At 37.8% G+C, this 17,788-nt stretch overlaps 1 protein-coding gene across 12 annotated transcripts in view; it reads right to left on the minus strand.

Annotated features, from left to right (window-relative positions):
- The window catches only part of MAST4 (microtubule associated serine/threonine kinase family member 4), a 620,856-nt gene that overhangs the window by 108,306 nt on the left and 494,762 nt on the right, over nucleotides 1-17,788 (minus strand). For all 12 annotated transcript variants that reach the window (XM_061393377.1, XM_061393375.1, XM_061393374.1 and 9 more), the window contains one exon: nucleotides 14,355-14,443. In XM_061393377.1, the coding sequence (XP_061249361.1) occupies nucleotides 14,355-14,443 (89 nt within the window). The remainder of the gene's footprint in view (nucleotides 1-14,354; nucleotides 14,444-17,788) is intronic.

Genomic DNA, 17,788 nt, shown 5'->3' on the forward strand with positions numbered 1-17,788 from the left:
ATGATATTTTTCTTTATACTTTCCTATATTTTCCAAATTTTCCATAATAAACATGTACAGCTTTTGTGAACAGGAAAAAGAAGGTTTTTAAAGACCTTTTTTAAAAACCTAAAATTCCATATTTTAAGCAAAACTGATCTCTTCTTCCTAAAAGTCTGTGACTCTTCTTGTATGCATGCTTTCCTAAATTATCTCCACCTCTCCCTTCCCTCATCTACAGAAACCAAATCTGCTATCAACTCTACCATCTGAGTGTGGATGGGCTCCTGTTCCAGCAGCTGAACCTTCCAAACTTGTGATGATTCCCCGTGTATGTACACCTTAACATCCATGACAAGCTCTGCAATTACCCACTGTAACTCCTAATATCAAAGCTTAGAACTTAAAAAGCCTACAATTTGCATGGCTTTGTGGAGAAGTACTCACACATTACTGCAGTAAATACAAAAATCTGCATTAAGGCGTCATTAGGGCGGAAATTGTAATTATGCCAGGCTAAGTTCAAAGACAGAGATGGCATTGCTATATGTGATATTTAGGAAAATGTTCCTTAGTATAGGTACTTGAATTAAAAACACAGACTTTAACTCCCCTTTACAGGTTGCCTGAGAGGGAGCCCACAGCCTTCCACCAAGGGCCTGGGCATGTAATGAGGACAGCTGGCTGATCACCAGGCCAACAGGACCCTTGCCTCAAGCTCTTTTATCTCTGGGCAAGAGTTAGTTTTCCTGTGATATGAATCCACATACTGTCACCAGCTAACAGGCTGAAGATGACCGTCTGTATTTGCATATAGCTGAGAATTTCTCACTCAAGTTCAGAGATAATCTGGGAAGAAGCTAGTGAGGCCGATGCCAGAAGCATCACAGCGCCAGAAAACTGACGTCACCGTGACGGTCGCCAAAGCAGACTGTCCCGTCTGAGACCATCAGGCTGGGAGAACCTCAAGGGTGAGGAGAGAAGTGATTCTGCAAGAATTTTAAATGTACCTTTTCACTTTCTAGGTCATCATTTACTGATCATGTCTCTTAGAATAAAAGCAACCCTAGCAGGGAAGGGATAGTTAGGGAGATTGGGATGGACATGTACACACTGCTCCATTTAAAATGGATAACCAACGAGGACCCACTGTATAGCACAGGGAACTCTGCTCGGTGTTATGTGGCAGTGTGGATACTAAAGCAGTTGCGGGGAGGATGGATACACACACATATATATACGTATGGCTGAGTTGCTCTGCTATGTACCTGAAGCTATCACAATCCTGTTAATCAGTTATATGCCCATACAAAATTAAAAGTTTTCTTTAAAAAAAGCAACCCTAAACAGAAGGCAATCCAATATTTTTCAACTAGCAGATAAAAAAGGTTTCTTGGGTGGCCAATTTGAATACATAAGCTTCCCAGAGACTTAGAAGACATAATAATACATGTCATTTATATATTTTAAAACAGTGAAATACATAATCATTACTTATGAAATTTAAATCTGAAAATGTCTAAACTCAGAGTAGACAAAGTTGATAAGCTAATCACTTTAATCTCCATATTTTGAAATTAAGAAGATTCTATATCTCACTAATTTTCAAGAAATTGGGCTATTAGAGACCCAAGTTTTTAAAGTATTGTTACCTGTCTAAAATGTATAAGAATCTCTATTCTCATTAAAAAAAAAAAATAGTAACTTCAAGAATTCCCAATGTCTATTCTCTCTCAGAAAGATAATAGTTTAGATCTCCTTAATGTCGGTGAAATGCTGGCTTGTCTGACTGCTCTGTGGACTTCAGAAGGGGTAAAGCACCTTAGCATCAAAACTAATGAACAGGAAAAAAAAGGCAATAGCACCCTCTCAGCTTTCAGCAACGGTGGAAACAGATTATATTATGGACAAGGTAAATGTAAGACTTACTAAAATGACTTTTAAATATGGTTATTAAAATAATGCACTATAATATGTAAGGCTTTGCAAGTACTCAGATTGATATTTAAGAGGATTTTCTCTTTGGGTGGGAAATAAACTTTGCCTTTGATCAGAAGTTTGGTGTATTTTTGGTCAACAGAGGAAAAAAGACCTCTGTGTATTTCTTTATAAACAGTTCATTTATATTTCAACAAGTATTTGTTATGTGCCTGATAGAGATTACTGACCTCATGCTAAAACTCCCCTGTCCCTCTCTGGGAGCACTTGTCTTCTCTGGACATCTGTGACACTGTCTCCTCTTTCCCTCCTGTCTCTCAGGTTTCTGCTTCTCAGTTTCTTGCTGGTTTCTTGTCCTCTCCGAACGTCTAAATGTTGGCCTTATAGACTCAGTTCACTGTTTCATCTTAAAAACTTCTGAAACTCCTTCCCTCAATGATTTTATCCCATCCCCAGGTTTTTAATACTATCTATAAATGCACAGTCCAGACTGTTCTCACCAGTACAGATTCTTGAGTTTCAGCCCCCATGTAACAACTGTTAACTTACATCACTTAGATGTCTCATGGGCATTTTAAATCCAATAAGCAGCAAAGTGAACTCTTAAGCGCTAACTCAAACCTATGCTTGTCTCCTGAATCTTGGGAAGCCTCCCTTTCACTGATCCATATTCTCAGCAAGGTATCTGGAAGCCACCTTTGATTAACTGCATCTTACCCCACAAACTCATCAGTTTGTCAATGATGGACATTGTCAATTCTAACTTGAAAAATACGTAATTATGATCCAATTGGTACTTCAGAAAACAAGCAGAATAAAATCCATAGTAGATGCATAAACACAAAAAGATTTGGGGGTGGGGAAGAGGAAGAGCCCTTCCCAAAGGATGGAGGAGTAATATCTTCCTAAGTGCTGCCCAAGAGACCTAAGTTCACAAACAAAGACAAAACAAGGCCACATTCGTTAACACAGGGGTGCATTAAATTTAGCAGTAAGCTTCCAAAAGCTTCGATTTGTAATAAAGGAGAAACCAAAAAGCTAAGTCAATGACCATTTGGGTTAAATTCTACATTTAGATTTAGGAGACTATCTAGAGATTAGGGAAAGACCGGATTGGATTGAACTGTTGTTGCTCAATCAGGTCTGATTCCTTCCAATCCCATGGACTGTACAGGCTTCTCTGTACATGAGATTCTCCAGGCAAGAATATTGGAGTGGGTTGCCATTTCCTTCTCCAGGGGATTTTCCTGACCCAGGGGTTGAATCTTCATCTCCTGCATTGTCAGGCTAATTCTTCACCATTGAGCCACGAGGGAAGCCCATGCCAGTCATTAAATTATTATTAAGAAAATAACATATAAACATTACACTCTTCTCAAAGAAACAAAACAATAAATGCAGGTCACAGAGCAGATGGAGCTGCATGAAGTAATTAACAAATACTAATGATGTTGGTATATACCCCTGATTAGTGACTCAACACAAAGCCATACTCCAAACTAGGAAAACACAATGACGTCAGTTCATCTGATTTTATCATCCTTTTCCTTAAGCAGGAAGGGCAAGATGGGTCATTACTCAAGCCAACAATTGGTATTTACACAAAGGCTAAGGTTTAAACAAAAAAGACAAAAACAAAACCGTGGGTACAGTATGGAATAAAAAAGATGTATTCTCTATAATTCAGAGAAACTGATTTATGAAGTACTTGAAGTCACAGAACAAATGCACCATGAAATCGTACACTGTGGACACTCACACTAGATGAAGAAATCTGGTCTTGAGCCCATTTAAGGTTTTAATAAAAGCAGACAAGCAGATGATTCCAAGGTAATGTCCACCCAAGGATTTAGCAATATGATTTGCCAATTTGACCTACATAAAATGAAACTGTGAGGAGGACACTACAGTACTCTCAACTGAACACAAGGTTGCACAAGTTTCAGTTGATTTTGTTAAGATCTGCTTAGAATTAGAAAAAAAAATAATAGGTGGCCATGTCATCGATTGCTCTTGAGTAAAACAAGAGTTTCTATCACTTCAGAGAAAGAGTGGTTATATGGGGCATCAGCAAGCTTAATTTCCATTAAGGCCGGCCATCAATTTGCCATGACTCTGAAGCACACAATCTTGCTTTGTCCTACTCTTCAAATATAAAGACGCAAAGGAGCCATCTGTCTTATACCATCACGTCTGTGTAGCCCAAGAAGGTCACTGCCCTGCTGATTAAGCATTTTTATTAAAGATCTACAAAGCATATTTAAACAACTTGGCAAATAATGTTTCAAGCACAGAAAATCTGCTGAAAGCGTGAAACTCAACAAAACAAAAAAAGATTAAATAAAGGCACTCAAGCTCAGGGTGATATCTCTAGTCTAACCTAATCTAAAGAGAAATCTTTCACTGATACCTAAAGATCATCCATCTCTACTGACTGGGTCGTTCCCACCAGCAAACTAAAATTCATAGTAATAACTTTCCCTCTGTGTGCTGCATGCAAACTTGATGGGGCCACAAACACCTGAGCAGAAATATATATGTGTACGGTCTCCTCAAGTTGACAGAAACTGACTTAATGCCCTTTTTTTTTTAACTGCTATCTCCTCCCTTCATAGGCTAGCCTATAAAGTTTAGAAGAATTCAGGAAAACTCTTGCTGCTCAAAAATTCACTCAGTGCTTAGGAAAACCACCACCCTAAATGGCAGACTAAGAACAGAAGGAGGTGAAGGAGCACTTCACTGATAGTAAGCTTGTCAAGCATGAAGAGGCAGGGGAAACAGTGAGGTCAGAATAACCCTGTTAGATTCTTAAAGGAAGACTGGTCTTGTTTAAAAAAAAAAAAAAAGAAACTACAACAACTAGATAAAACAAGAAATTGGAAGAAATCAAAAAGAAAAAGACAAACTAGATGACAAAATTAAAAATAAGAAAAAACTTATATTAATAAAAAACAACATTAAACTCAACCGTGAATCAGAAAAGAAATTCAGTGCAATGACAACAGATTAAGAAAACATGCACACATTAAAATGACTAAGATATTCAGTTCACACATGCTAGCTATTATCAAAACTATTGATACTAGAATGTCAAAGCTATTGATCAAAGAATAGCTATTATCAAAGATAAGAGATAACAGGCATTGGTGAAGATGTGGAGAAAAGGGAACCCTTGCGCGCTACTGATGGAATGTAAATTGGAGTGGCCACTGTGGAAAATTCTACGGAAGTTCCTTAAAAAATGGAACTACCGTACGATCTAGCAATTCCAGTTCAGGGTACATACTGGACAGAAACACAATCAGTATCTTAAAAAGACATCTGGACTCCCGTTATTTACAATAGCCAAGATACGGAGACAACCTAAGCATCTGTCAACAGACAGATGCATAAAGAAAATGGGGTCTGTGTCTACAACAGAATATTCTCCAGCCATAAAAAAAGAAAGAAATTCTGCCATTGCAACAGTATGGATGAATCTTGAGGGCATTATGCTAAATGAAAAAAGTCAAAGAAACATAAATATTGTATGATCTCAGGAATATATAGAATCTAAAAACAAAAAATCCCCAAACAAAAAGCAAACTCAGAACAACAAAATGGAAGAAATGAAAAGCCACAGGACCAGTGGTTGCCAGCAGTGGGGGGTGGGTGAAGGTGATCCAAAAGGGGATGACAGCAGATGAGATGGTTGGATGGCATCACCGCTCAATGGACATTTGTTTGGGTAAACTCCGGGAGTTGGTGATGGACAGGGAGGCCTGGCGTGCTGCAGTCCATGGGGTTGCAAAGAGTCGGACATGACTGAGCAACTGAACTGAACTGAACTGATCAAAAAGCACAAACTTCTAGCTATATGATAAATAAATAAGTTCTGGGGATGTAATGTATAACATGGTGACTATAGTTAGCAATAGTGTATTGAATATCTGAAAGTTGCTGAAAGAGTAAATCTTCAAGGCTCTCCTCACAAGAAAAAAAATGTGTAACTATGTGAGGTGATGGATATTAACTGGACTTATTGTGGCAGTCATTTAAAAAAAAGATATATAATCATTGTGTTGTGTATCTTAAATACAATGTTACATGTCATTTATATTTTAATAAAACTGGTACTATGGTACTACGTTTGGCCTGTATCAATAGAACCTGAAAAACTATAACTCAAGTGTTGGCAACGGTGGAGTAAAGAAATAGTTTCAACATAGGCATTTCAGTCACACGGACAGATATAGAGACACACACACACAATACATATAGGAAAAAAAGACCAGAGATACAGTAAAACGTTAGCAGGTTATTCTTAGATAGTGGGTTTAAGGGGGGTTTATATTTCCATATAAATTTCTCATATTTTCTACAAACTATCTGCTTTCCTGTCACAATCAGAGTATCACATTTTATTTTTTAACCATATCAGCCTTGAAGATCACAGTCATGGGAACATAGGCTGCAAAATTTCTTATGAGATTTTATCATACCTTAAAAATGGCACAGGGTCATAGGGATGTTGGTAAGTGATTTAAGGACCTGATTGGCACAGAGGGCCAACATTTCAGGTTTTACTAAACCCCTCACCCCCCAGCTACATATCTTCAGAGCTTATGGTTCAGATTCTCAGGGCAGCAGGTTACCGTGAGTTTCCTTGCCGACATCAGGGGCACTCTCACGTACGTCTCTGGCACCCTGGAATGTTGACGAGTCTCGTTCTATCCCAGATGCTCTTCTTTGAATTTATTATTGTGCTTTGTGTATCTTTCACTATCTCCATTTCCCTGCTAGTCTAGTGACTTTCAAATCCTTGCATCAGCATGCCTGTCTGCAAAACCTGTGCCTGTTACCCCATCCTATTCAGCATCACATCTGGTGAATGAGTACAATCGATACAGCAGAAATACAAGGACAGCAAGTTTTAAAGTGGCAAGACCAACGTGTGGCTCAAAAAGAGACTCCAGCACAAGCTCAAAAAAGGAAGGTCCTAGTGGTTTTCTGAAATAATAAAAATGTATTGAAAAAATGTACACGATGTCTCATAGTTTCTACTTGGGAACCACATTATACTCTGGGTTGTGTCTGTTAAGCCAATGCTCCAAGGGTAGAGGTGCGGAGAAGGGAAAATAATGAAGAAATGCACATCAGGATGTTCACAGGGTGTTTTGAACAGTGAGATTTGGGGTGCTTCATTGCCTAACCTCACATGCCTGCTGCTGCTAAGTCACTTCAGTTCTGTCCGACTCTGTGCAACCCCACAGACGGCAGCCCACCAGGCTCCCCCGTCCCTGGGATTCTCCAGGCAAGAACACTGGAGTGGGTTGCCATTTCCTTCTCCAATGCATGAAAGTGAAAAGTCAAAGTGAAGTCGGTCAGTCGTGTCTGACTCTTAGCGACCCCATGGACTGCAGCCTACCAGCCTCCTCCATCCATGGGACTTTCCAGGCAAGAGTACTGGAGTGGGGTGCCATTGCCTTCTCTGTCACATGCCTACCCTAATACTTTTCTGAGTTTTGCAAGTTTCTACTTGGAGTTGTATTGTTCACACAATCTCTCCAGTTCTCTGGTTATTTTCACCTGTATGGGGCCTCCTTTAGCTGAGTTATAGCTTTGAAGAGAGGCCTGGTGAACAGAACAGAAAATAGTGTGGTAACCAATCCTTCAGAAACAAGGTCCATATGTACAACAGATAGACAGACAGCAATTTATGAAAGTTTTCCCAAGTAGATACTAACTTAATAGGTTATGAAAACATAGAATACATTAAGAATATTTTTTTGTTTTTAATAATTCCAGAGTTGCAATAGAAAAGTGAGACTTTTTTTCTATCTTTCCTTCAAAAAACACTCATATAAATGAATCTAAGTAGCCCGCTGCAAATTCCCAGTAAAATAATCTTTGAAGACATAAAAGGTTAGGTATTTTGACCAATGGGGCAACATTTGATCTTGGGACTCTAAAAGTCAAATAGGTCTCATTTATTTATCTACATTTAGTCTGTGGTTCATCCTCTGTAATCTCTTAGAGATTATACTCAGCCGTTCGAATCAAAATAAAGTATAAGTGATACTGCGGTAGGCAGAATTCTAAAAATGGTCTTTTCAAGACACCTGTCCCCCAGTTATTCAAGCAAACACTCCTCTAGGTTCTACTATGATGGGATTTTGCAGATGTAAAGTCCCGTATCAGTTGACTTTAATATACAGAGATTATTTGACTCAGCCTGACCCTATCAGATAAGCCCTTTAAAATAATTTTCTTTGATTGATAGCAGGGTAAGTTACAGATATGAGCCATGAGAATGACTGGATTGCCAATGTAAGCTTAAAGACAGAGGAGGACAGCCTCCTGCTAACAGTCAGGATAAAATGGGTACATTAATTCTACAACCGCAAGGATCTGAATCTGTCCACAACCTGTATGAGCGTGAAGTAGATTCCTTCTCAATCTACAGATAAGAGACCAGCCCAGTCTGAAAATAAACGAAGCCTTGTTCCCTGGTGGCTCAGAGGTTAAAGCATCTGCCTCCAATGTGGGAGACCCAGGTTCGATCCCTGGGTCGGGAAGATCCCCTGGAGAACGAAATGGTAAACCACTCCAGTATTCTTGCCTGGAGAATCCCATGGATGTAGAAGCCTGGTAGGCTACAGTCCACGGAGTCGCAAGAGTCAGACACGAATGAGCGACTTCACATCACTCACTCACTTGTTTTAAATGGAATGGGAAGTCCTAAAGGGGGAGCTCTCACACATTACCACTCAGACCCTGGCAGAGGGAGTTAAGAGTTCCTCTAAGCCCAGCAACAGCTCAGCCACTAACAAGCCACCAAGATCTGGACTCTCCTCCCAACTTCTTCTTTTCCTCTGTAAAGGCAAAAACCACTCTCTTCTGTTTCTTGAATTTACCTTTTAAGGTAAATTTGCTTGTGCCAAATTACAACTTTCTGCCATCCCGAAATAAACTCATTTTGCTGGTAAAATTACTTAAATTTTTTTTAAGGTCAACAACCAATACTGACTCTGGCCGAATAAAACTCTGAACAGAAAAAAAAGGTGAGGGTTCCTACAGAACTAGGAACTTATCTTTTCTTTCTTTGATTTTGCCATTGAGATACACTGAGAGCCCGCCTGAGGTCAAACAAGTCAAGCCTACCCAGACTTGTACAGAACTATAAGATCAATAAATGGATATTTTCTTAAGCCTCTAAGTTTTTGGTAATTTATTGTATAGTAATAGAGAACTAGATCAGACATTATTTTGTTTCATTTACCAGTTGTCTTTATAGAAACTTATTTCATTATAAAAGCACTATACACTAATTTCCCTACTTTTCTATTCTCCAAAGATAAAAACTGTGAAATTTATCTCTCTCAAAACTCCTTATGAATATGCATGAGTATACAAGTATGTATGTATGTGTACATGCACTCAAACACACACACACACATATAAAATTACACAATATATTTTTTCACTGAATAGTCTATCTTGGGCAGCGTTCATATACCAGAATATAAAAGCCCCCACCTCATTCTTTGTAACAAACATGAAATCTTGGGTTATATACCTGTATTATTTTCTACTAAACCTGATGCTTAATAAATAAAAGGTACACTAAATAAATAAAGGGTACACTTAATAAATAAAGGGTATACTAAATAAATAAAAGATAAAGTGGTAACAACTTAATTTTCCATTTGCTAGTTATAAGCAATGCTGCTGCTGCTGCTGCTGCTGCTGCTAAGTTGCTTCAGTCGTGTCCAACTCTGTGCGACCCCATAGACGGCAGCCCACCAGGCCCCGCCGTCCCTGGGATTCTCCAGGCAAGAACACTGGAGTGGGTTGCCATTTCCTTCTCCAATGCATGAAAGTGAAAAGTGAAAGTGAAGTCACTCAGTCGTGTCCGACTCTTCACGACCCCATGGACTGCAGCCCACGAGGCTCTTCTGTCCATGGGATTTTCCTAGATTTACTCTTTTCTGTTACTGTGTGAGATATCAATAAGATAAATTCCTAGAGATGGATTTGCCAAAGGGTAAATGTAGTTGAAGTTTTAACCAATATTACAATCTAACTAAAAGTGCTGTGCCTTCACATCAACACCTAAGTGAGATGAGAGCGGCTGCTTCTCCACAACCTTGCTATCATCGAATTCTATCAGTGTTAGGAAATTTTTGACAGTATGCTAGGTGAACAATACAGTCTCATTATTCTGGTTCATATTTCTTTTATAATAGAAATGAATCATCATTTCACACATTTTTGTCGGCCAATTTAATTTTTTTTCCTGTGACATACCTTTTTACATCTTTTGATCACTTTTCTCCTGGTACATTCAACACTTCCATATCAATTTACACAAGCTCTTCGTATATTAAGGCAATCAGATGTCTCTCAGTTACGGGCTTAAAAATATTTTTCACACTTTGTTTTCTTTTGATTTTGTTTGTTATACAAAACTTTTCAATTCGGGAGAGACATACTAGCCTTTTCCTTTGAGGCTTCTGCATTAAATTTCACACTTAGCATTAGAAACTTGTGATTTTTACCTTTCTTTTTTCTTTTAATGGGACTGTCCTGATCATAGTTCTTTTAGGAATCCCTATCTGTCAACAAACACTATTTTGTCTGCAGAGATAAGCTCCAGAACACAATGCCAGTATCTCTTCTTCCTCAGGGCATTACTGACTGCTACCACTGCTTGTAAGTCACTTCAGTCGTGTCTGACTCTGTGTGACCCCATAGACGGCAGCCCACCAGGCTCCCCCGTCCCTGGGATTCTCCAGGCAAGAACACTGGAGTGGGTTGCTATTTCCTTCTCCAATACATGAAAGTGAAAAGTGAAAGTGAAGTCGCTCAGTCGTGTCCGACTCTTTGCGACCCCATGGACTGCAGCCCTCCAGGCTCCTCCGTCCATGCGATTTTCCAGGAAAGAGTACTGGAGTGGGGTGCCATCACCTTCTCATGCATTACTGACACATCTACACAAATAAATTAATGTTTTCATTTCTACCGATTCATTTGACAGGCATAAATCCCTATGTCAGTGATGAATGGCCTGAACCATAATGCTCATCTCAGAAAAATAGAAAGTGTACCTACTGGGTGACTAAGCACTGAGAGTGGCACTTACTTTTTTTTCTCGTTTTTCACGGGGACATCCAGGAAGTGTCCCCTGGTGTCTGCGGACCATACATAGGAGGGAATGTAGCAACAGGAAGAGGTGAGAAGCACAGCGAGTAAGAAGGCATTTCACACTATCAAGATGAGAGGATGGGTCCTCTGTTTAATCTACCTTTTCTTCTTTTTTATAGAGAAATAGGAACCTACCAGACTGTGATAAATGCCATTTCTCACAAAAAGTCTGAGATTTCTCTACAGTTTCTGAGTGAATAACAACCTGTTGCCTCTGTAACATAAAGAAAAAGTCTCTTGGAACCTGAAAAACAGGATTTTCTTTGCCCATTATTCCTCTGATTAAATACAAAACTATGCTTTGAAGGGGAAAGAATTCTCCATACAGAAAAGAAAAATAATTAAAAGGATCATTAAAGTCTTACTGCATATTCTTTAATCTCAATATCAGAACTGAAGAGAATCATGGCAATAAAAGCCTAATCAATGGGCACAACAGTATCATGCAATCAATACAGAACACTATAAAGAGAAGCAGGACTAAATGTTTTAAATCATAGCTGAACTATATAAAAGAAATAAAATTTATCATATACTTAGAACCTAGTATATACTGGTGGCACTCTGACAGAGGAATAAAAAAGATAAAACAAAGGGATCGTTTCAGCCCTTAAGTAAAGTATTTGATCTTGCTTGACCCTCTGGTCAGCTTTCACTAAAATGATAATAATACAATATAAATCTCCAAAGTATAAAAGTAACAATATAAATAGTTGTGTACTCACCATTCAGCTTTGGAAACATATTACCAACTGTTTACTCCTCTCCACAATTACACCTCCTCACACCTTCTCAAATGTAACTGCTACCACGAAATGGGTCTTTCAGACGACTGTATTTTCCTTTAGACTCTTATTACAAATGTGTATTTGTTGCTGTTGTTGTTTAGTCGCTAAGTCATGTCCAACTCTTTGTGACCCCATGGACTGTAGCCCGCCAGGCTCCTCTGTCCATGGGATTTCCCAGGTAAGAATACTGGAGTAGGTTGCCATTTCCTTCTCCAGGGGATCTTTCTGACCCAGGGATTGAACCCAGGTCTCCTGCACTGGCCGTCAGACTCTTTACCACTGAGCCACCTGGGAAGCCCACAAATGTATATACACAGATACACATTTATGTGTGTGTGTGTGTGCACGTGTGTATCTCTAAAGAAAACATTGCATGTAGCACCATGGTAACGTTATAGGTAGGGTTTAAGTATGATTCTTTCGCAACTAGCTTTTATGCCCAACACCATCTTTGAGTGCTGGTTCATTTGTTTACTATGTATACAATGCTTTGTGGATAACTATGCCCCAGTTCATTTACCCATTTTCTAACTGACAGACATTTGGGTTGCATTCCTTTAAATGTTTAGCTACGACAAGTAACATTTCTATGAGTAGTCTAGAACATGTCTTCTTGCATACATATGTAGGAATTTCTATAAAGTTTTGTCTAGGAGTAGTGTTCTTGCCTGGAGAATCCCAGGGACGGGTGGGCTGCCATCTCTGGGGTCGCACAGAGTCGGACACGACTGAAGTGACTTAGCAGCAGCAGTATTTCTGAACATGAGTAGTTTTACTGCACACAGTATCATAATTTTATGAACTTATCTTTTGCTTTTTTAACTTTACCATCTGTTATGTATGAGGAAAATAAAACTTAATTCCAAAGGGCCATCTACCTGCCTCTTTCTCTCTCCTGTTTCATCCCCAAACATGTTTAGATAACTTCCACTCTCAGCTGGAGATCCCCACTGAGCAAAAGGACTGCTTTCTAGGGGACAATCATACCCTAGTTTAAATATAAAATCAACACTGTCTGAAAACCTATATGTGAGAGTTTCCATAAGAGTATATCAGAGGTAGGGCTTAATCACTTATCCTTTTAACCCAACATCCTCCATAATCTTGAGTACACCTTCCTACAGATCCTCCACAAAATCTCTGAAAGGCACTCAAAGTCAAAATTCATTCCCCTTTTTTGATTCTCATATCTCTTTTCACCTTTACATTCCCATACAATCAAGCACATACATCCCACACTCTAGCCACACACTAGAATTCCCCAAGTCTTGCTCACTGTTCAACATCATGTGCAAGTGGCTCTTTCAATAGCTCCCAAACTCTCCTGCTTGGAATTAACCCTTTTGTACCACCTTGGACAGAATTTTTTAAAAAATAAAAAGCAGTCTTTATTGGATAGTTTTTGTAATGTGGCTCTACCGTGCTTCTAATTAGCTCTTGAGGCCAAAAGTCTCATCTTTTGGATCTTCTTTGTGCCTGCAATGGGTCTAGATGTAAAGGTAAGTTTTATATACCACTGGAAGGTAAGACTTTAAACTCGTGCCCACATATAAGAGACATGTTCTAGACTCAGAGCATCATTGTTTGTGATAATTAATGTATATAACAGGTAAGTTCAATTTTAGGGAGAAAAATGCTGAATAGTTCTGACACACTTTAAGACTTGAGACCCCCAAATATGGAACACTGACACACTGAATATTTTAAGGTGAAGAGATATGAGGAATAACATATAGAGGAAGGGCTTTCTGTCTTGCCCCATAAGCAGGTCATAAAACCTTCATGTGAGAGGTACACTCTCTACACCTGGAGGAAAGGAGCCTTCTTATCTCTGAAGACAAGGGACATAGAAGAATCTGAACGAACATGTCTTGATGAGTTTTCCCCACCTTACTAAGATTAGGCCACCTTTGTGCTATACATATTTGCATGACTCCCCATTCTTGATCAAAACTGTAAAAACAATCTAATTCAACTGTTTCTTTGGATTTTCATTTCCTTATGAATGCTCCATAAAATATATGCTTTTCTTTTGTAATTTGTCTCTGGTTACCGGGGTTCCCAGTGGAGAAGCTAGGCGGGGAGAAAGAAAACTATTTTTCTTTTTCTACAGTTCTTAACACTAATCCACTGCATGTGAATTATCATGGTTATATGTCCAAAAGGAAATCCTAACATAGAAGCATGACTTGCATCATCACAAATTCAGACATGGAAAAAAACAACAACTGAAATAAGACCTCGTGAGGAATAAAAAGGAATTCTGGCTTTCAGAGTTCACGTGCTCAAAGAGAGGATGGACTGAGTTCTCAAAAAGAACGACTTAGGGATAAAGCAATAGAGAAACCAAGATTATAAGGTGTGGAGACACATCTAAATTTCAAAACACCCAGCTTTTAAAAACTAGCAAGAAAAAAAAAATCTACAAGAATAAGTAAAACAGAACTCAAAGTAATTTATTACCTGCATGAGCAGAAAGAGGTGAGTGGGGCCGAGGCAATGCTGGGGACGGTCCATTGCCTATCAAGCTTTTCCGGTTGCTGGTTCGGCAACTGTCAAAAGGAAAGGAAAAATGGTTTAAAAAAACAAGAGAACCTAGCATCCATAGTGTTCAAGTACGTTCAAAGTAGACATAGCTTAGACTGAACAATCTATCTGTTCATGTTACTTCTAAAATTTTTGCAATATACAGTCACTAATATTTGAAAGGTGGTTGTTTCCTGAATAGTAGAAAACATAATATATTCATATCATATATAACACAATCAATATTCTTCACCACTAGTGAAGTTATAATCAAATGCCTTCTTTTGGCTCTTGACTGCAAATAGGTAACATGCCATACACACAAGTGATAAGGATTCAAATCAGCAAACCACAGGTAGCATCTTTGTTGACATGAAATTTCTAATACAAAATTACATGCAATGAAGCGCAGTGACATTAATCTTACAATGAGCCACTAATTAAAAATCTAATTATTTAGACAAATTTCATACTTGTGCCTTTTGTCAATAAAATAGCTGATGCCTAAGATACATGTACAATATTTCACTACTCATTCATTTTTCATCTTCATACCGCACTCAAATTCCTTATTAACATATTTTTGGAATCATAATAACAGATTCCAGTTTGTATTAAAATAACAATGAAGCCCTTTTCTCATAGGCATATTACCTACTGCTTTTTATCCTGGTACCCAGTGAGTAGAAATAAATTGCTACATATAGGCACAGGGCAACAACTACAGGGCAACTATTTTTTTCCTGTTTCTGCTACTAGAAAGTTATAAAATGGTTAATTTGACTCCAAGCTTTCACAAGCCTTAAAGCATAACACAATGGTTGATGATGAAGTGGATATTATCTCACTTTCCTTTGCTTTTCTGCAGCACAGACTGCTACATCATAACCATGGTTAGAAAAGGATAATAAAAACCAGCAGGTTACCTCATTGAATTCACTTATAAGGTTCACTGTAATTCCATCCTCCTACACTAGAGCTGCCCTTAACCACCATTACAGATTTATTGTAATTTCTTCTTAATTCAGAATATATCTGTTACAGTACTCTTTAAACAGGAATTTTCACCTACTTTTAAGTAACATATGGTGGACATATTTGAGAGTTTGTATAAAATATATGAAAGGAACATTTCTAAATACTTTTGAATAACACATTTCAAAACCAAACCAAATTTCTTTCCATAATATTGACTTGGGGAACCAATCCTCTGTTTTAGATGTTTGCTACCTATTATCATTTGTCAACATTCTCATATTTATAATTTCTTAAGGTCAGGCTACATCATTTTACTTTCCTTACTGGAGCCATCAACAGCCCTTAGCATTATCTATGTGTTTAATAAAGATCATGTTTACTCAGCCTTAAAGAAGTTGTTGCATAAGAATGGGCCCTTGATACTTAATTATGAAGGTGGAATGTGGTATTATCAACTCATCTATCAAGAATCATTATTTGACCTATTAATAAATTCATAATCAAGTCAAATCATGTGCTTCTTTTTTAAAGAAATATTTTATACACTGTATTTTATGTTAATTCAAATTAATATCTTTCATGTTAATATAGGAATATTAAATATACCAACTTGCTGATGTTAATAAAAGAAATTATAAACAACAGATCTATATCCTGGAACTCTCACCAAAGTCATTTGCTAATTTGAGCAAACTGGCTAAAACACAGGCACAAAAATGGATACATATTATTTTTTACATCTAGTATTTTATCTAAATCATTTATGTAAATTTTCTATTGCATTCAATTATTAATTTATACACATATAAATTAAATGAATAAGAAATATCTATCAATTGATATCTACTGATATCGATATATCAACAGAAACAGTAATCTAGTGAATACTTACATAGGGATATTAGTGAAGTATGCTGACTTAAAATTTAGAAAATGATATTTCTTAAAAATATTTTAATTAAATTTTCCTAAGACATATATAGAGTATAACTAGTCCAGTACCACAGCAAGAAAGTAGCCAACAATTTGTATCTAAAACAAGGAAAAACACAAACAAAAATTCCCACAATTATATCAGTTATTTAAAGTCTACCAGAATAAATGGATATTGAAAAAGTACTGATTTCAAAAATGTGATTTCAAAAAAAAATCTCAAAAAGAAATGTCTGACTAAAATGATGCCATCTACTGGTTTCTCCTCAAACCAGTCAATACTAAGGGAAATCAACCCTGAATATTCATTGGAAGGACTGATGCTGAAGCTGAAGCGCACTTTGGTCATCTGATGCGAAGACCTGACTCACTGGAAAAGACCCTGGTGCTGGGAAAGACTGGAGGCAAATGAGAAGGAGGCGGTAGAGGATGAAATGGTTAGATAGCGTCACTGACTCAGTGGATATGAATTTGAGCAAACTCTCGGAGATAGTGGAAGGCAGAGGAGCCTGGTGTGCTACACTCCTTGGGGTTGCAAAGAGTCAGACATAATTTAACGACTGAACAATAGCAACAATCCACTTGTGTGGTCAATGTAACAACATAAAATATAAAAACAAGAACAACGTTTATATTACATTCATCCCACGTTTGCCCATTGTCTAAAAAGATTTGTAATCTTTACAAATTGATGATTGTGAATGTAATTAAGGATGAAGAAAAATAGGATTCTTTACCTAATAACACAAGAGCAAGTTAGAGGAAGTTAAAAACAAGTTGCCTCAGAATTTGTGTTACACAAATCCTTAAATAGTTGAGGCATATCTTATTGACTAATGTGATGAACAATCAAAACTAAGGTTGTCTTCTCTAACCTCTATATTGATCTTTAGCATGAAGCTAGAGAGAGAAGTAAAATTTTTGAACCTCTCAAAATCAAACATGAAGCTTTTAAACATGAAAAGTTCCTCAGCATGGCAAAACTAGACTTTACAAGATACAGGTCAAAGCAGAAATTTAGATATGTACACACATCTCTACACTCACAAAATAGGGTCTTGGCCTCTCAAATGAACTTATTTGTTGCTAATATTTTTAAGGGTAAAGAGGCATATTTTATATTATATTTAACCTTAAAGCACCTAGATCTTGAGATTATATACACACACACACACACACACATATATATATGAAAGTATTAGTCGCTCAGTCATGTCTGACTCTTTGAGATCCCATGGACTGTAGCCCACCAGGTTTCTCTGCCCATGGAATTTTCCAGGCAAAGATACTGGAGTGGGTTGCCATTCCCTTCTCCAGGAGATCTTTCTGACCCAGGAATCTAACCCAGGCCTATATCTCAAATATAGGTATATATTAAGTGTATGTGTGGTGGTGGTTGTTTAGTCATGTCCGACTCTTGTGACCCCCACAGACTGTAGTCTCCTACAGGCTCCTCTGTC

Source organism: Bos javanicus, chromosome 20 (assembly GCF_032452875.1).
Source record: "Bos javanicus breed banteng chromosome 20, ARS-OSU_banteng_1.0, whole genome shotgun sequence".
NCBI classification, from domain to species: domain Eukaryota; kingdom Metazoa; phylum Chordata; class Mammalia; order Artiodactyla; family Bovidae; genus Bos; species Bos javanicus.